This window comes from Dromiciops gliroides, chromosome 2 (assembly GCF_019393635.1).
Source record: "Dromiciops gliroides isolate mDroGli1 chromosome 2, mDroGli1.pri, whole genome shotgun sequence".
Classification (NCBI taxonomy): Eukaryota; Metazoa; Chordata; class Mammalia; order Microbiotheria; family Microbiotheriidae; genus Dromiciops; species Dromiciops gliroides.
Window position 1 is genome coordinate 284557723 of NC_057862.1, and position 20611 is coordinate 284578333.

At 36.6% G+C, this 20611-nt stretch overlaps 2 protein-coding genes across 2 annotated transcripts in view; one reads left to right on the plus strand and one right to left on the minus strand.

Annotated features, from left to right (window-relative positions):
* Positions 1-648: 648 nt before the first annotated feature.
* The window catches only part of MEIKIN (meiotic kinetochore factor), a 145036-nt gene continuing 125073 nt past the window's right edge, over positions 649-20611 (minus strand). Inside the window, exon 17 of the mRNA XM_043980669.1 lies at positions 649-1001. Within this exon, the coding sequence (XP_043836604.1) occupies positions 970-1001 (32 nt within the window). The 3' untranslated portion in view covers positions 649-969. The remainder of the gene's footprint in view (positions 1002-20611) is intronic.
* LOC122743105 (small nuclear ribonucleoprotein E-like) lies at positions 6342-6675 on the plus strand. The gene has a single exon (XM_043987827.1). It carries the CDS (start codon positions 6362-6364, stop codon positions 6638-6640), a length of 279 nt encoding a protein of 92 aa, XP_043843762.1. The 5' UTR covers positions 6342-6361; the 3' UTR covers positions 6641-6675.

Genomic DNA, 20611 nt, shown 5'->3' on the forward strand with positions numbered 1-20611 from the left:
CTATAATCAGATGAAGTAATTTCCTTTCACATATTTATTAAAGGCTTATAGACATCTCACAAGTATCTATTAGAAGATTTAACTACTTGGAAGGGCACACTTTAAAATTATATATTTTACTTCCCCTCACAGATCAATATATATCAATTTTATAATTTCTTTTCCACATGTGCAACTAGACAATTGATCCTTGTGTTCTGTTTTGTTTCTGTATTAGGAAAACTGCTGGGTAAGTGATGTTAACACTATTATACAAGTGTATTCTTTATCATTAGATACCATTAATGTTTTGTGAGAGTACTATCAAAGAGTTAAGTTGCAAAATCAGCCAATATGAGCTTGTTTGAAGTGATATAATGTATAGAATATTTTGCATTTCATTATCACTTAGTATGTGTTCTACTTTCCTTGCTTAGTTGAGCTATGGGGGTAGAATTTCTTTGGAGTCAGACAGAAATGGAATTAGGTCTCCCACTCATGTGGTTTCAATTAGGTTCAGTTAAAAATAGCTTGTAATAAAAGGGTTTTCATTTCCAATGCTTCAAGACTTTGGTACTTTTAATCCAAACAGAACAAGAACTACCTTTGAGAAACTACTTATTTATTAAGCAGACACCAAAAACAAAGGACCTTACATAACTACCCAGGGCTGACTCCATAAGCAAACATCTTTTGGTTTAGTGCACAGTGATCTCGCCTTCCAATTTCAGCTACACATAAATTCAGTTTTCCTTTTCAAATCAAATGGCATCCTGGGATAGCATGCCAAAGAGAAGAAGCTTATTTAACAGACCAAAGGGAAAAGATGAAAACTATTTAACAGATAGTCTGAATATAGAAAGAAATACATCTAGCACAGCAACAAAGGTACTTCTCATTGAGAATCTGAACCAGGGTCATTGCCACTTCTTTCTTTCAGGTAAATTCAGGCTTCTCTTCATATGTTAATCTTGAATGGCAATGAAAAGCTCAGCCATCACAGCCATCTGTCATTATGATATCTATGGGGAAAGAAAGCAGAAAGTTACTTCAGAATAGTTCTGGGGAGTCTTGCTCAAAATTAAATACATAAACCATTAGTAGGGAGAACCCTCAACCAACTTCCCTTTGCCTGTTTCTCAATTACCCTGACCACCCAAAGGAAGGAATGACATGGTTGTTCATACCACTTGGGACAAGTTGGGACTCATCAGCTACAAGCTTTCTTATGAAATGGAGGGGTACCAGGCTTTATTTTCTACTCTGACATTGTGTTCTAAAGTACTACAGGCTTCATCACATACCCTGACACTTTGGACTAGGACCCTTAAATATTGCTAATTCTACTCTGTCAGTGCATCATTAAGGTATCTAAGCTTATTCCATCTGTCCTCCAGCTAAATTTAAATGTCCCTCAATCAAAGGATGAGTGCCTACCTTTAAAACAAGCACTATCTCATTGTTTCTGTTTGTATCCCCAGTGCTTGACACATAAGTGCTAAATACTTTTTCATTCATTCATTCTTTCTTTCAGTTGTAATCAGGCTACTGGCCAACAAAGACTCAGCATGTGCACACTAGATGGAACCTTGTGAGTAACAGTATTAGAAAGTCTCTCCAACCCTTCAGGGTTACCCATAGGACCTCAGGGGAGAAACAGCTAGCTCTGCTCTGGTGAACCAACCTGCAAATTCAAGTTAGCGTTGAATAGTCTCCAGAGTCTATGCTGGGAGATTCCTTACCTGGGACTCTCTGGATCAGTACAGTCAGTTTTCTGGTGTGTTTCCTTACAAATCAGACTAGTTTCTCTGTGATAACTGTTGCTTATTTGAATACTTACATACTGGTATCTGTTCTGTTACTGTGGCAAGTAGGAATATTGGAGCTAATATAAGAAGCATTAATTTTGCCTCCCTAAAGTACTGATTCCTAGGTTATAAATGCTCAATTTTCTTTTTGCTTTAAAAAAAGATCAGGATGGCTTGCCTAAATCCTTATAGACTTTAAAGTCCACAGGAGAAGATTTGCCTGCTAGTCTAGAAACCATAGTAATCAACTCTAAGTGCTTACTCCTTTTGGGAAGTCCCATACCTCTTCAGGGCTTACTTGATTTTGTTTTCTTTCTTCTCAAGCTGAGCTTGTTTATCCTTCTGAAATTGATCTTGTTGGGTCAGTTTGGAATTCCAGTGAGGAAATTTCTGGTGCCCACTGGGACTCAGAGGAAATTTTCCTAGATCTTCAAGGCTTATGGTAAAGATACTTTCTGGGGAAGTCTTGGTGCGTTGACCGTAGAGGGGGACATTTAGATATTTTGTCCAGATGTCCAGCTGGATTTCCTATGTGTTTCAGGGATCCTTGAAGATAAAATGTAGATGCCCTATGTTTCTGGGATGCAGAAGAAGTTGATAGGATTAAACCCAGACTGTGAGATAGATCCAAAGTAGAAGGAGGTATCTTTAGTGAAAGAGGGAGAGGATGTGTCTATTGGAGCAACGTTGAGAATATTTCACAAATACCAAGCCAAATAGATTTGATTTTATACCTGGGATGAATTCCAGTTGACCCTAGTTCCCAATTCCCTTTGGAAAGAGTACCACATGTTCTTCCAGGCTCTGTAGGGACTAGCTTTCCCTCAAAGGTAGGATGCTGGATTTTCTGTGACTTTTTTTCTTTATTGTCTTTAGGTTGGGGAAGGCCACTTCAAGTCCTAAGACATTCACTTATTATTAAGTAAGTAGTCAGATTTTCCAAACTTTGTCAAATGATTTTTGCTTGCTGAATTTTCTTAATTTTTTGTTTGGGAGTAATTGTAATTTTGCCTCTCTGTGTGGGACCATATAAGATCTTGTACTACAAATGAAATGACAATGCTTATGCTTCTACAGACCCCAGAGAACTGTTGTGGATTGGGGGTATGGACCCTTAAGGGGGGAAAATTTTTTAATGAAGGGAACAATGTAACATGGAGACTGGCCAATAAGGGCTCAGTCCTCAGAGCATACTTAGTGTCTGTCTGTAACCAATTCAACCGAGGCTCAGTGAGCATGCATCTGGGTATCTGTGATGGAGGTCCCTCTTCCTACCCAATTCAGACCATGCATGGGTATCTTGATCATTTTCTGATGGCTTATTATGGAAGTGAAGAAAAGACTTTAAATTTGTTGTCCAGACAAAACTGAATATGCACTCTAGAGGCCAGAGCAAATGAAATCTCTCCCTTTTCCCAGATGATGAGAAAAGCCAATACTGATTTAAGCCTCTGGGTGTGCAGAAGGCAGATGTGGCAGCAGCCTACTGCCAGTTGTCCTATCTACCCACCTAGTTGCTGCTTGGCTATGAATCCATGGTACATACAACCTCTGTTTCTTTAGATGTGAAAGAGCTAATATAAGAAGCATGGATTTTGCCTCCCTAAAATACCAATTCCCAGGTCAAAAATGCTCAATTTTCTTTTTGCTTAAAAAAAAAAAGATCAGGACTGCTTGCCTAAATCCTTATAGGCTTTAGAATTCATAGTGCTTTTTAAAAGATCAGATGACCTTATGGCTTTTGAAAGGTTAAAAGAGCCACCCGAGGCTGAGCAGCTGAAGTCCATAACTGAGTGTGCTGGCAGTTTGTAGCAGCTGAGCCAGGTGAGAAGCCAGTTCTGGCAGATGACTTGTTTAACCAAGCCCAACAATGAATTGATCCAGCAGCTGAGGAAAACGTGTCCCTCAAGCAAGGGAATGACTTGTCTATTGCCCATGCAACACCCAGAAGTGAACTTGATGGAGGGAGCGAAGTTTGAGCTAAGAAAACAAGTTGGTAAAGGAAGGTGCTCCTAACTTGAGAGATTTCTGTAGTACTCTGCTTTTTTCTTATATATTCTCAGGAAATATATCTCTTTGCAAAATCTAATTGGTGTTTAACTTGTCAGTTAATATTGAGGAACTGGGGGTGGCTAGGTGGCACAGTGGATAAAGCACTGGTCCTGGATTCAGGAGTACCTGAGTTGAAATCTGGCCTCAAACACTTGACACTTACTAGCTGTGTGACCCTGGGCAAGTCACTTAACTCCAACTACCTCACTAAAAAATATATATAGAGAGAGGAACTGGTAGTTGATTGACTGATAATCAGCATGCTGGATGTTTAAGAGCAACAGTACTAGAAAATCACTCCTGATCTCTCAGAGTGACAGGAAGAATAATAGCATTAGCTATGCATTGGAGATTCATCCTGATAGTCTAAGTGAAGTTGGAAAGTCCCCAGAGCCACATTCATAAGTAGCCAGTTTGCAAGCCAGCTTGAATATACATTTTTAGGATTTCATTTTATGTTTGCTTCTAAGGAGAGCTAAATAACTAATTGAAAAGAGAAAAAAAATCATACTGGTTGTTTGGCACCGATACCCTCAAACTAATTGTATTGATTTGTAAAGAGACCAAGTCTATACATTATGACACATTTTTTCTTTTGTTCTTTTAAAAGGTAGGTGAGGAGGGACAGATGAGAAGCAAGGAAGCCAGAAAGTGAGAGCCAGAGAGCAAGTGAGCCAGATAGAAACCACGAGAATAAGAAGAACATGAAGTATGCTCAAAAGTGAGAGAGCCAGACAAAGAGAATAAGAATATACCAGACTATGGTAATGTTTGACATAATTATACATGTATAACCTATATCTGATTGCTTACCACCTCAGTCAGGGACGGGGAAGGAGATGGAGGGAAGGAGAGATAGAATTTGGAACTTAAAACTTTAAATAAAAATGTTTATTATTATTTTTAAAAAAGAGTATGAAAGAGTATACCAGAAGACGGGGGGGGGGGGGGGAGGTGGGGGGAGGGAGGAACGAGAAGAGGAGGAAGAGGAGGAGAACAAGAATGAGAGGAGGGGAGGGGAAGGAAGGGAAGGGGAAGGGAGCCAGCAGAAAAAAAGAGAATACTCTTCTATGTATTATTATACCTCAAATAATTATGATGACACAGGCTACTAAAAAAAACACCCAACAATTCATATTGTTATTTCAAAGTCAGATATCAAGCTTATATAATAAGATTACATAATGAGCTCTACAGTAAATTTTCTTTTTGAAAAGATTTCTACTGATTTTTTTGGATGGTACCTACATTTTTTGTTTTTTGGTTTTATCAAACATTGGGTTGTTGAGTTCTGTTATTTTTTATTCTGCCTTTATTCTTCCTGTTCCTTTGATATGTTTTTCTATATTTAACCAGTACTAAATAATTTTCATAATAACTGCTATATGATATAGTTTTTTTGTTGTTGTTGTTGTGTTTTTTGGGGGGAGAGGCAATGGGGATTAAGTAAGTTGCCCAGGGTCACACAGCTAGTAAGTGTCAAGTGTCTGAGGCCCGATTTGAACTCAGGTACTCCTGAATCCAGGGCCAGCGCTTTAACCACTGTGCTATCTAGCTGCCCCCTATGATATAGTTTGTAACCTGGAAATATTATTCACCTTTCATTTCTTCTTTTCTTTCATTATTTTTAGATCTTTTGCACCTCTAAAGGAATCTTGCCCAGTTGTGTAAAGCACCCCTTTGGTATTTTGGTATATCCCTAAATCTATACATTAATTTCAATCATTCTGTCATTTTTATCATTGTACCCAGTGAATATCCATCTCTCCAATTATCTAAGCTGTTCTTTATTTCTTTTAAGACACACAGGAATAGAGTATACTTTGGGAGATTAACTCCCAAATATTTTGTTCATTTTTGTAGTTATTTTGGATGTGATTTCCCTTTCTATTATTCTATCCTAGATTTTATTGCTATATAGAAATATTAGTGATTTTAGGGTGTTTTTTTTTTTGTAATTTCTAAAACTATTGATGCTAGTAATAGTCTCAATCAGTGTCTGCTAATTTCCTAGGATTTTCTAAATACACCATCATGTCAACAGTAAATAGGGATAATTTTGTCTTCTTTTTGCCTGCCCATCTATATGCCTTTAATTTCTTACTCTAACATTATTCAAATAAGAAAATATTTATATAGAGCTCAGCATGGTGCTTGGCACATAGTAGGATTAAGTGCTCATTTACTTATTGCTATTGATAGCATTACTAAAATCAAGTCTAATAATAGGAACATCTTTACATTATTCCTTTATTTGTGAGGAAAGCTTCCAATGTTTCCCCATTGCATATAATGAGTGCTTTTGGTTTTAGATAGCCATTTTTATTATTATTATTTTTAAAAGATCCTTCTTTGTTTATGTTTTGTAATATAAATATATAAATTAATATATAAATATATATAGGTGGAAGTCATGGGTGCGGAGAGGAGGCTCCTGGCGTGCAGCGCGGCAACATTTCCGGTTCCGCTTGTGGTTTCCCCGAGGCGAGGTGCGAGTAGCACTCTCATTGTACGTTCCCGCCATGGCGTATGGCGGCCAGGGCCAGAAGGTGCAGAAGGTGATGGTGCAACCCATCAACCTCATCTTCAGGTATCTCCAAAACCGGTCCCGAATCCAAGTGTGGCTATTTGAGCAAGTAAATGTGCGAATAGAGGGCTGCATAATTGGTTTCGATGAGTATATGAATATTGTATTGGATGATGCAGAGGAGATTCACTCTAAATCAAAGTCAAGGAAACAACTTGGTCGGATCATGCTAAAAGGAGACAACATCACTCTGCTACAAAGTGTCTCTAATTAGAAGTCTGTGGTCAATTAGAGGATATGCAGGAATTGGTGTTGGATTGTTTTTTGATGCATCTTTTTCCATATTATTTCAGTCTTGTGGCATTATGGCAATAAATGGACTGTACAAAGGATTGTTTTTATTTTTAAAAAGGAGGGGGGCAGCTAGATGGTACAGTGGATGGAGCACCGGCCCTGGATTCAGGAGTACCTGAGTTCAAGTCTGGCCTCAGACACTTGACACTTGCTAGCTGTGTGACCCTGGGCAAGTCACTTAACCCCCATTGCCCCGCAAAAACAAAAAACAAAAAACAAACAAACAATATATATGTATATACATATATGTGTATACAAGTATGCAGTACATATATCTCTGCATATATACATATATGTATATATGTTATATAGGTACACATGTATACAATATTCCTGTATATATGTATATGTGTGTGTATATATATGTATGCACATCAATAGTATACTCTATCAAAGGCTTTCCTGTATCTCTTGATTTAAACAGGGCAGCTAGGCAGTGCAGTAGATAGAGTGCTGGGACTAGAGTCAGGAAGGTTCATCTTCCTGAGTTCAAATCTGGTCTCAGACATTTACTATCTTTGTGACCCTGGGAAAATCACTTAACCCCATATGCCTCAGTTTCCTCATCTGTAAAATGAGCTTGAGAAGGAAATGGAAAATTACTCCAGTATCCTTGCCAAGAAAACCCCACAAGGGATCATAAAGAATTGGACATCACTGAAACAACTGAACAACTTGATATAATCGCATATTTTGGGAGGTTTTTGTTTTAGTCCAGCACCAAATTACAGAAAAGGGGTTGGCAATGAGGTGTTAAATTATCTGTAAAAGATGTATAAAGATCCATAAAAAATGACCTGTGAAAGATCTACAACATAATCATTTTAAAATGCAAACAAGTGCCTTGGGTGTAGCAGAATGGAAGCAACAAGACAGGATGAAGAATTATAGGCTGTGCCTCCAGGTGACCTTTAAAAAGTCAATCTACTGAGTAGACAGACTTGAAGAAGATCCTAGGTCCTGATGATACATGTAGATGACACATAGCTGGAGTAAGGGCAACTATGAGAAATCACTTGGAACTGGGAGAATGGAAGCCCAGGTGGAAGTAAGCATCACAACAAAAGAGAACAGGATTCTAGAAGCCAGGCTGCTTGGGTATATCAGCCAGGAGTTTGGGAATAGGAGCTGAAATTCCCATTCCATAGACTAGGGCTTCTTAAACTTTTTCCACTCATGACCTCATGAAACAGGTATACATAACTTTAATTGTTGCCAAATTTTTCATGACTCACACATTCAATTACACGACCCCATATGGGGTATGCAACCCACAGTTTAAGAAGCTTTGTCATAGGGCACAAGGAGCTAGGTGGCGCAGTGGATAAAGCACCTGCCCTGGATTCAGGAGGACCTGAGTTCAAATCCAGCCTCAGATACTTGACACTTACTAGCTGTGTGACCTTGGGCAAGGCACTTAACCTTCATTGCCCTGCAAAAAAAAAAAATTCCATATCTGTTTTCTTCCTCTGAGTTCTTTCTTAGGAGCCTGAAGATTTTTCCTCTGAGAAGGAGGAAAGTATGTTTATCTTACTTTGTTTTCAATATCACAGTGATAACTATGGAAATTTGCTAATGTATACTTAGTGGAAATAAAGTTGGGAGAAAGCAATTGAAAGGAAACATCCTCAGAGAAGAGATAGAGACACAAAGCACTGTGGTATTTTATCAGAAGCTATGTCTCTGGCTGGGTCTTAAAGCTAACAAAATGATAATCAGATAACAGATTCTTTGATACAACTTCATCAAGTGAAGATGGAACATTTATACCAGGAAACCCAACTAATTATACAATGCATCAATAGTAGGGTAAGGGGCAAACAGTAGTAGTTACATAATCTGAACAGTACACAATCTCCTTAACATATGATTATGTTAGTTGTTTCCCTAATACTGAAACCACCCTTACATCTCTGGTAGAGATTGAACATAATGAATGATTTTTTGGAAAAAATGTTAGCATTTTATTTAAAATTAGTATTTATTAATGATACTGACATGTAGTTCTCTTTTTTTGCTTTAGCTTTTCTGATTTAGGTTTTAGGACAATGTTGATCTCATAAAATGAATTTGATAGAGAGTGATTTCTTTTCTCAATTTTTATAAATAATTGGTAATTTTATGAATAATTTGTATAAATATGAATTTTTATTGAGAAAAAATGTGATAGAATTCTTCTGTAAAGTCATCTGGATGAGCTTCCCCCCACTTTGGTAGTTTCATTACAGCTTTTTCAATTTCCTGAAACTGGATTAATATTTCTATTTGGTGTTCTGTTAATTTGGTTATTTTCTATTTTTGTAGATAATCTACTACTTTTAAATAACTAATTCTTTTTTGCCTATTACTATATATAAAAGGTTCTATTAATTTAAAAATTTCTCCTCTGTATGTTATAATTTCACCTCATTCATTTTTTTTTTAAAGTGAGGCAATTGGGGTTAAGTGACTTGCCCAGGGTCACACAGCTAGTAAGTGTTAAGTGTCTGAGGCTGGATTTGAACTCAGGTCCTCCGGACTCCAAGGCCGGTGCTCTATCCACTGCACCACCTAGCTGCCCCCTTTTTTTGTTTTTAATTTTTTTTTCACCTCATTCATTTTTAAATTATCATGTGTTAATTTTTTTTTCCTCCTTTTAAATCAGGCTCATTAGAAAGGTTTATCACTTTTGTTAGTCTTTTCACAGAACAAGCTTTCAGTTTTGTTTACCAGCTCAATGCTCTTTACGTTTCCAACTTATTTCTCCTCTAATTTTCAATATTTCATGTTTTGTGGTTATTTTGGGCTTATTTGTTGGTTTTCTAATTTTTAAATTTGCATATTCACTTTAAAGAGTATTCTTCTTTTTTTCCATTTTATTAACATATATTTTTAAGGATGAAAATTTTTCCTCTGAGGAATGATTTAGTCACATCCCTTAGACTCTGGTATATTGTCTTTCACATAGTTACCAACTGTTTCTATGATTTGTTCTTTGACTCACTTATTGTTCAGCATTTTGTTATTAAATCTTCATTTAGGTTTTTGTCTTTTGCTTGTGTTCCTACATTGATTATAGTTTTACTGAGTTATAGTCTATAAATATGCTTAGTATTTATGTATTTTTCTGCTATATTGCTTTATGTATTTTAATATATTTTAATATGTATTTAAAATTTTTCTGTGCTATAGTAGGCAGCTAAGTGGCACAGTGCACTAGGACTTAAGTCAGAAAAGTCAGGAAGACAATTTCAAATTTGGACACTTACTAGCCATGTGTCCTTGGGCAAGTCACTTAACCTCTGTTTGCCTCAGTTTCCTCAAATGTAAAATGGGCATGATAATAGCACCTATCTTCCAGGATTATTGTGAGGATCAAATGAAATAACACTTGTAAAATGATTAGTACTATGCCTGGTACATAGTAGATATTATATAAATGCTAGCTACTGCTACTATTATCACAATTACTACTACTAGTACTACTAGTACTACTAGTACTACTACAACTACAACACCTATTTTTGTAAAGGTACCAGGTATGGAAGATACCATACATATTTTCTCATTAAATTCTCCAACAAATTGTTCAGTTCTATTTTTTCCCCTTTTAAAAAATATTTCTGTTAGATTTATTCAGTTCTGAGAAAAGTCCGTTACTATTATGTCACTAGTTACCCAAGTCATGTTGTCATTCAATTTTCCTCTATAAATTTATATTTGTGCCAATTGATGCATAGATATTTGCAGTACAAACTCTGGGTTCATACTTCCTCCTCTTCCTGAGCCCTTACTGTATTTATCAATGGTTGATATCAACTAGCCAGCCAAGTTAATTAGTTTTTATAAATGGGAATTTTCAAATGTAGTATAACAAGAAGAGTTGATATAAAAATATTCCTCTAAAAATCTGATCTTTCACAAATAACATTTGGGTTTAATCTTAGGGAGCACATGTAACAAAGGAGTAACATAGTTTCTGGTTAATGGAGATCTCATTCTCCCCTGTGGAGTCCTCATGAAACTTCTCTAAATTATGTGTAGCTACTTACTGGGGGGCTAGGGCCCTTGTAGAGTACTGCAGCTGTGTTTCTTTCTGCTTGTCCAATTTGTCCTTTCTCACCTCCCAGCTGAATGCCTTGTTTGTTACTGGTTGGGTTTTTCTGGTGATGAGGCCAGTGTGGGGATGGGATGGTACAGTAAAGGTGCAAGGGGTATACATTCTCAAAGTACTCCAGAGCTTTACTACTGAAGCAGTTTGATATCAATGGTTTTACTTTAATCTCCTTTTCTTCTATAGTTGGACCCAGAAATATATCTAGTTCTTTCATATAATCCTAATCTATGTCTTTATCTGATTTCAACCAACGGTTAGGACTTCACTCCTTCCCAACTTATTAACTAGGTAGTTTGCACCTAGTTTAGAATGACAGCTAGGTGCTGCCATGGATAGAGTTAGTTTGGAGTCAGGAATTAAGTTCACAAATGACTTCAGACACTTACTGGTCGTGTGTCCCTGGGCAAGTCATTTAATCCTGATTGCCTGAGTTTCCTTATCTGTAAAATGAGCTGGAGAAGGAAATGACAAACCACTCTAGTATTGTTGCCAAGAAAACCCCAACTGGGGTCATGAAGAGTTGGATATAACTGAAATGAGTAAACAACAACATTGTACATAGTCTATACCTCTGACTGAGACTGATTCTATAGAGATATTTAAGAATTGTTTACAGCTAAGTTTACACATTTGATTGATTCTGTAACTTAGTCAAAGGCATTCTAATTTGATAAATGTAACAGGGCTTATAAAATTTGGGGTTAGGGTTATGGGATACAACCTTCTTACATTTTAATATTACTATTGATTTATTATCTATGATATCTTTAAAAATAATGCAATCTCCTTATTTATTTCTATTGATGTTAAGAATTTTTATTTTTGCTTTGTTTGTTAGTATGATTATAACTCTTGCTTTTTAGGATTCTTCTGATTAGACAGGTGCTAAAGGTGTCAAAGTGAGGGCCTGATTGAAATTATGTGACATGAATTTGTAGTGGAACCAGTGAGCTTGTTTTGCTGTATTCCATAACCTCAACCCCAATCACTTCTCTACCTTTGTTTGGCAGCAAATGAATAAGAGCAATTGCAATGTATAGTGGGAACAATCTAAAGCTAAGGCTTAGTAGGGCAAGATTAGTGACAGTACAAGGGTATGAGCGTTTTGACAGAAGACAACAGTGTAAGTTGAACTATTTCACTAAGGGGTAGAGAAGGGAAAGGAAGGAGAGTGCAGTCAGTACAGTGGTTATGGCTTAGTGAAAAATGAGGGGTGGAGGGATTGGAAGTCAATGTGAGGATGAAAAACAGGATCAGTTATCATAAGGCAAAAGGAAAGATGGAAAGACAACACATTATGATTAGATAAAGAAATCTTAGGATTCATGAACATGAACTTTTCCTTCTTTGTTTTAGTCTTATTAGTATGAATTTGTGATGAAAGTAATGTTGAATAGAAGTAATGGTTCACATTATCCACTGACTCCAAATAATGGGGTCTAATCCTACCCCTGAGCCTCTCCATGATCATTTCCCACCCCAATGACCATACCATCTAATTCTTGGGTCCAACTGCTCTATTCCCCCAGCTCCTACCATATGGATGCCAGGTGGTCCTAGGAACTCACAATCCTTTCTACTGATCTAGGATGCTGTCTCTGGAGGCCAACACTTTCTCTGAAAAGGTAGCCTCCCAATACAAATTCCTCCATGGTAAATTTTCCAAGGGAAGAATGGGATGAGCTAGATTGGTACAATTAACTAGGCAGTAAATTTGTATTTCAAAAAGAAAGTAAAAGACCTAATAAGCATGGCTATCTTTAACTGTACAGTTTGCTTTTTTAAAAAACAGAGTATTTTTACCTAATGCAGACATCTCTGAAAACTCAAGATCTTTTTGCTAAAAGAATAAGCATATAATTTAATGATTGGCAATCTCTTTAAATATTATATTCATTGATATAAATTAGTTTTAAAACTTTCCACAAAAATATAAGTGGGAAAATATATTCTAGGTTTATGGGGGGTATGTTTTATAGTTACTATTCTTACCATGCAATCTTAGTAAATTGCTTTGCAAAAAGCTAATCATATCTACTAGCTGTTTATGAGTATCACAGTGGTTGGGACTCATAAAGTTCAGAAACAGGAAAGGATACCTGCAGGGTATCCTTGGACCCAAGGCAGCAGCCACCTTCTGGGGACTAAAACTACTAGAAAGACTACAAATTGAAGGAAGTATTCTGGAGAGACTACTACATTATATGTAGGTGTGTGTGTGTGTGTGTGTGTGTGTGTGTGTATTTCTCTGAGCATCCCAATTTCTTTTTTATTTTATTTTATTTTTTAGTGAGGCAATTGGGGTTAAGTGACTTGCCCAGGGTCACACAGCTAGTAAGTGTTAAGTGTCTGAGGCCGAATTTGAACTCAGGTACTCCTGACTCCAGGGCTGGTGCTCTATCCACTGTGCCACAGAGCTGCCCCCAAGATCCCAATTTCTTGATTGCTAAAATAATTTACAGTGAAAGTGTTAGATTATTTCTTTGAAATACAACTAGTGGTTTAATTGCTACAACAATAGGGGAATAGGATGGTATTGTGGAGAAAAACAACAAAAATAGGATTGGGATAAATTTGGATCCTAGTCCTGGCTTCAGTACTATATTACTTAGCTAGATACCTTTGGTCAAATTCCATCATCTCTCCAGGCCTCGTTTTGTTAGCTTTTGAATAAGGGAGTTGACTATATCATCTGTCAGGTCATTTCTATCCCTCCAGCTCTAGAATGCTGTCATCCTTCTATGACCTCTATGACTTGCCACTTCAATCCTTCCTCTGTCAGGTGCTTATTACTCATGTAACCTTGAACAATTCACTTCATCTTTCTGGATCTCGGTTTTCTCATCCGTAAAATGAGAAAGATGTATTCCATGAACTCTAAGTTCCTTTCCAGCTCTAAATATATTATCAGATCAATCTGCTTATCCTTCACATTCTTCAAGTGGTCCATGTCGCCCAAATCTCCTTCTTACCAACTGTTGGTACATAGGCAGGATACTGAATAATTGCAGGAGTCTTAAAAGACCAAAAGCAAGCTTTACTTATGAGGCCCCACTACATTCCTGCCAAATTTACTAGGAACCTCAACTTCTAGAACTAAAATTAGCCAGGCGCAATGCCTAGCCAGCATGTGGTTTTGCTATTTTTAGTTGGAGGGAGGGGTGGGAAGAGGATTGGGGAGAGGAAAGCTAGTGAAGGACAGAATGTAGAGTGGAGTTTAAGAACAAGTCTAGAGTAAGCCTAGAGAGGACATAGTTGTCTGATACTTCTAAGTTACATTTCCTTATTGTATTAAATTTTAAAAATTAAATTATTGTATTGTATTGTATTGTATTAAAGACATTTAGCCTTGTTTTAAAAACTGCATGAATATCCCAAATTATCCATAAAAGCTCATTTCAACTACATTTGTATATTTTGGGTCCCCAAATTTTGTGAATAATTTCATTTGTACACAAGTAACAGAGTTCACTGAGAGCAAATTAAAACAAGTTTTATGGTTTTCCTTGATATTCTATTGGTTTATATTTACTTCAGACTAGATAATTTATTTTCAAGCAGATATTTACATTTTTAGAACTCATATTTAATGTGAAGCAGAATAGTGTAATTGAAAGAGTACTTGATTTGACATTATAATACACCTGGGTACAAATAATTTACCCTCTCTGAGCCTCAGTTTTCTCAGCTGTAGCATTGGGAAAATTATGTACTTCACAGAGCCATTGTATAGACCAGTTTAGTTATTATATATAAAGTACTTCACACGCCTCAAAACACTATATAAATGTCAGCCATTATTATTAAAATAACCAGCTGATTGTACTATGTCTAAGTTTAGTAATTACATGGCTCATTAATGAAATTATTTTGCTATCATATAATTGTCTACTCTTTTCAGTATTTCATGTGTAGCTTGATATTTACCTCAGAAGTAGAGGCAACGAAGTTGTAATAGGAAAGCCCCAAGTATGAGTGAACTTAGAACCTAAACCTAGGGCTACCTCCTAAAACACATGCTTTGCTAATTGTCTTCTAGAAATGTAACATTACCACACTAAATAGATCAGTTAATTGACTTTAACAAGAATGTACCACCTGCTTAGAGAAAAATAATGAAGCATAAGTAAAATTATGAGTTAGTTAAAATATTAGTTAGTGAAAAAAATTAAGTAGTATATTTGCTTTTTACTTGATTTAAAAAAGGCAAGCTAAATTCACATTTTGAAAATGAGACAAGAAAGATTCCTGGTATAACTATTTTAAGACATCTTACATTTTATAGGACATTATAATTTCTCTGACTGAGAAAGTTACATGTTAGCTATAATTACTGATATTAATTTTTTTTGTATTTTGGGTTAAGAACTACTTCCATTGACAGATAAATCAAACTCTTTTCATAAAGATCCTAAATACAAACATTAAGTAGAGTTGTGCCATCCAGTGGTACATGGAGATGATGCAATGAAAATGTCCAAATTCATAATTAAACTTTAAGAGTTCAACTTCAACTCAGTAGATTTTTATGTAGTATTCACACTGAAATTCACCACATATTTCATATGGTCAGAGACAGAATGGGTCAATATAATTCTCAGAAAATTATCACAATGCCTCTCCTGGTTCTACTTCTTACTTTTCTTTCTGTCTGGGTCATAATGCCTCAGCTGCTTTCTCCCCCTAGAAGTTCCATTAGTTCCTGGGACTTTCTCACCTTGGCATGTCCCTCCATGCCTATATGCCCTTTTCTTTCACTGGTGAGTTCTTCCTAGAACTTCCATTTAAAGGAAGGACCCAGGCTGGCCATCCATCGGTGTTCTCGTGTCTCTGCTTCTGACTTTTCTGATTTTGCTACTATCTGCCCCACAATTCTCCATCCCACCCCAAACACCTTTTCCTCTACTTCCCAGCTCCCGGATTTTATGTGTTGTCTTTCCTCATTAAATGTAGTGCAATGCCTGTAACATGCCATGGTCTTAATAAAGATACTTGTGCTTATTTTTAAGATACTTATTATAAAATAAAATAATTAATATTATCTTAAAGTCTTCTTGGTATGGGTCATGCAAAGAATAGAGAGAGGAATTTCAGATTTTAGTCTGAGATTTACTATTGAATGACTTGGAGCCCTTGTTGTCTACTGACTCTTGTTCTTCCTCACTATAGATGTAGATCAACCTCAGTTCTTCCTAAGAGGCGGATGTGGAAGAATCACCACGTAATCATCCAACTTAGATTTTAAAGAGACATGTAATGTAAGTTGAATTTAAAAGGGCCCCATAAGATATAGGGTTAGAGTTGCTAAAGCTCAAAATGAGCTGAGGCTTGTAAAGAAAAATAAGGACAACAAAAAGGGGTTTTAAATTTCATTAGTGAAAAAGTGAATATGAGTGAAAAGCTGGGATAGGATGCTGCATTGGTATGACTGGGATGTGGATACTCAATGGAGAGTAAAAGCATGTTTGCTGAACACTTACTTCTCTTGCTTCTGTTTTCTCTGCAAAGGAGAATGATCTGGTCCATTGGTATGGACAAAACAGAACAAAAATAGCCAATGAGAAAAAGATAAAAAGGGATATAGAGAGCCTAAGTCTCATTATTAATTCAAAGAACCAGGACCAGATGAATGACATTCCTGAGCAATGAAAAAAAAAAAACCAGCAAATTTGATAACTGAGCCACTATATTTGAAATACTGTGAAGAATGGGAGAGATACTATAGGACTTGAAAGGGGATAAATATCCCATTCTTTTTAGAAGGGAAGAGAATGGAGACTGAAAACTATAGGCTGGGGGCAGCTAGTTGGTGCAGTGGTTAAAGCACCGGCCCTGGATTCAGGAGTACCTGAGTTCAAATCCGACCTCAGACACTTGACACTTACTAGCTGTGTGACCCTGGGCAAATCACTTAACCCCCATTGCCTGCAAAAAAAACCCAAAAACAAACAAAAAAAGAAAACTATAGCCTGGTGAACTTGATTTTGATTGTTGGCAAAATTCCATAAGGGATGGTTATCATTAAAGGGATGGTTAGAGAAAAGAAAGCAGGGATTATAGAATCACCATGGCTTTATCAAATAGAGGTTGTGTAAAACTAAAGTAATTTCCTTTTTTATTGACAGTATTATAAGAGAAATAGAGTAGACAGAGCTTAACCTAGATTTTATCAAAGCATTTGGACAAATAACATGTAATAACATGGAAGAAAAAGATGGAAAATTTGAACTAGGTGATAGAACAATTAAGTAAGCCTGGAAATGGTTGACTGGAGAGACCCAAAAAATAGTCATAAATGATTTGGTATAAACTTGGAGGTTTACAGTTGTGTATCTCAGGAATTTCCCTTTGATTCTATGCTACTTACTATTTTTATTTTGAGGCAAGACCTTTATATAAAATACTTAAAAGGATACATAATTCCCTAAAAGCAAAATTATTCCATTAATGAACTGAATTTAGTTATAATACCACTAACTAGTTATCTAATAATAATGGCTAAAAATGACATTGTACTTTAAGATTTGTGGAGCTCTTTACATATATAACCTAAATTGATCTACACAACAACCCTGTGAAATAGGTACTGCAGATTTAATTATCCCTGTTCTATAGCTGAGGAAACTGAAAGATATAAAGGCAAAAGTGGTCATTTGTGCCACCTAATCTCTTGCATCTGATCCCCTCTTTCTATTTGCAAAAGCTATCTCCTTACATTAGTCTCTCATCATCTCTGTCCTGGGCTATAGCAATGGTGTCCTAATTGGTCTCTTTGCCTCAAGTATGTCTCCATTGCAATCCTTCACAAAGCTGAAAACATTGTTTTTCCTTAAGTGTATATCTGCCCATATCACTCCAGCGTTCACACTCATTAAACCCCAATCGTTCTGTTGCCTTTTGGATAAAATATAAATTTCACTTCTAACATATCTTCATTTTACATTATTCACCTTCTAACATTATAGAATCTAGCCAAACTGATCTTCTGTATGTTTGTCATACATTCCACTCCATCTTCTTCGTCTGTACTTTTGCACTGGATGTCCCTCACAGTAGTGCACTCACTCTTCACCTTCATCTTAGAGAATTCCTTGTTTCCTTTAAGATGCAGCTCAAGTGCCTTCTATATGTTGCCTTTCCTGATGCACCCAAATGTTAAAGCCCTCCTTTATTAACTCATATGTAATTATCTTGTACTTATTTTGCTTTTATCTTATATGTATTTGTTTTATATATTCTCATATATGTATAAGTAGACTCCTTTTATAGTATGTAAGCTCTTTGAGGGCAGAGACTTTAAAATTTTTTTTGTGTCCCTAGTACCTAGCACAGGGCTTGGGACATTAATAAATACTTGTTAACTGGTTATAAAATTTGCAGATGACGACAAAGGGATAGTCAATATATTAGGTAATAGAGTTGGGATCCAAAAATATCTCCATGTACTATAACACTGAACCAAGTTGGCATAAAAAGTTAACTTAACAGATGTAAGATTAAGAAGGCATGGCCAGACAGTAATTCATCTGAATAAGATCTGATTTTTTTTGCACTGTCAGCTTAATATGAGTCAACAATGCAACATGGTAAGCCAAAAGGCTAGAATGCATTAAGAGAAGTATAGTATCCAGGGAGAGATGATTGTTTCACTGTATTCTCCTGTGATCTGGATATGTCTAGAGTACTTGTGTTTATTTATGGGGGTGACAATTTGGGAAGAACTTTGAACAAGAAAAAAAGATTTTGTCATCTCCCCCATAGCACTACTGATACCTTATTTTTGTTCAAGGTGAAACTTAAGATTCAATTGGAAATTTGAAAGATGCTTTTAAGTAAAAGCTATTTCTTTTTCTTTTTGGGAGGGTGCAGGGCAATGAGGGTTAAGTGACTTGCCCAGGGTCACACAGCTAGTAAGTGTCAAGTGTCTGAGGTCAAATTTGAACTCAGGTCTTCCTGAATCTAGGGCCGGTGCTTTATCCATTGCACCACCTAGATGCCTCGTGAAGGCTATTTCTTGAGAATTTCTTGAACATACAGTATTAGCAGTTTGGATTCCTGAATAAAAAATGTAATATGTACTTTATTTTTGTATACTTTTCAGATTAATATAATATGTTGTCATTTAAATTTAAAGATTTTTATTTATCTGGCAAATATCTGGGTACTTATACTGATAAAGCACCAAGCTAGCCATAATGGTGCAGGGCAGGAAAATAAGTGTGACATAAAAAAATAAATTACATAATCCCTATCTTCTAGGAGTTTACAATCTAGTTAGAGGAATCAGATGCCTACACAGGTAGAAAGTTCACAAAGCAAGAGTTAAGATTCTAATGCAATAAAACAAGATTATTATAAGGCAATAAATAATTCAGTGTCAAGTAACAGTGATATAGGAAATATGGAATTCAGGAAGATAAGTTCATTATGGAGAAATTTTTACAGAATGCTACATGGAGGAGGCAGGATTTTAGCTGGGTTTTGAAGGACAAGTACAGGCAGCAGAGCAAAGAAGAATGTGAATAGTTTATGTAGGGACTCACTGGGTTGTGGAGCAAAGCATTTTTATAGGGAAGAACATGAGTAATAATGATTTTTCTTTTTCTTTTTTCTTTTTTTTAGTAATAAGGTTTTAAAGACAGGGTGTAACCAGACAATTGAAGACCTTGAATGACAAGGCAAGGTATTTGAACTTAATGCAGCACATAACAGGAATTCAATGACTATACTGGAACAGGATGGCACAATGGATTATTTGAAAATGAGAATGGAAGCTACTGAGGTGAGGACTAGCCTAGAGGAGTAGCAGAGTAATGGCAAAGGACTATGAAGGAAGTCAACAGAAACCATTAACTGTTTAGGTATAGAGTTCAAGGCATCTTATTTTTTTTTTTGTGGGGCAATGAGGGTTAAGTGACTTGCCCAGGGTCACACACCTAGTAAGTGTCAAGTGTCTGAGGCCGGATTTGAATTCAGGTCCTCCTGAATCCAGGGCCGGTGCTTTTATGTACTGTGCCACCTAGCTGACCCTCAAGGCATCTTATTTTGTTTTTGTTTTTAGTGAGGCAATTGGGGTTAAGTGACTTGCCCAGGGTCACACAGCTAGTAAATGTTAAATATCTGAGGCCGGATTTGAACTCAGGTCCTCCTGACTCCAGGGCTGGTGTTCTATCCACTGCACCACCTAGCTGCCCCAGGCATCTTATTTTAACAACACCCCTGAGGTAGATGCTATAGGTACTGTCTTCCTTTTACATATGGAAAAATTTAGGATAGGGGTGGTGTTAGATGACTTGTCTGTAGTCATACAACTCTAGTTCCATCCCCAGGAGAAGCCTGTTGGATCACTGAAGGGCAGTCCTATGATACTCTATAAGGGTAGAGAGATGAGACACCTTGGCTGAGAGATTTTGGGGAGATGAAATCTCAGTTCAACTGGGATGAGAATAATTACACTGTTTACTCTTACAGTTTCTTGGATAGTGTTGGCTTTTCCCCACATGCCTATAGCTCTCGTGGTGTGTAACTGTCTTTGCTGTTTAAAGTATACACCTTACCTCCTCTTGACCTATCTCCCCATCTCCACTCTTCATTCTCAGAAGTCTCTCAGCCAATCAGGAGTTAAATCTCTCTAGCCTTACATACAGTATTGTGGGGTTGTCTTTCCAGGGGGCCACCAAGCCTATATGAGAGTATCAGAGGCAACAAAAAGTGTCAAAGGCAAGATCTGACTGAACCCAGTGAGCAAACACTGCATTTCTAGCTTATGTGAGATAGGGTGATCCAGTCACAAAT

What these genes read in the sequence shown, in the direction of transcription:
- LOC122743105 (XM_043987827.1), top strand. Translation starts at nt 6,362, where the DNA reads ATGGCGTATGGCGGCCAGGGCCAGAAGGTGCAGAAGGTGATGGTGCAA.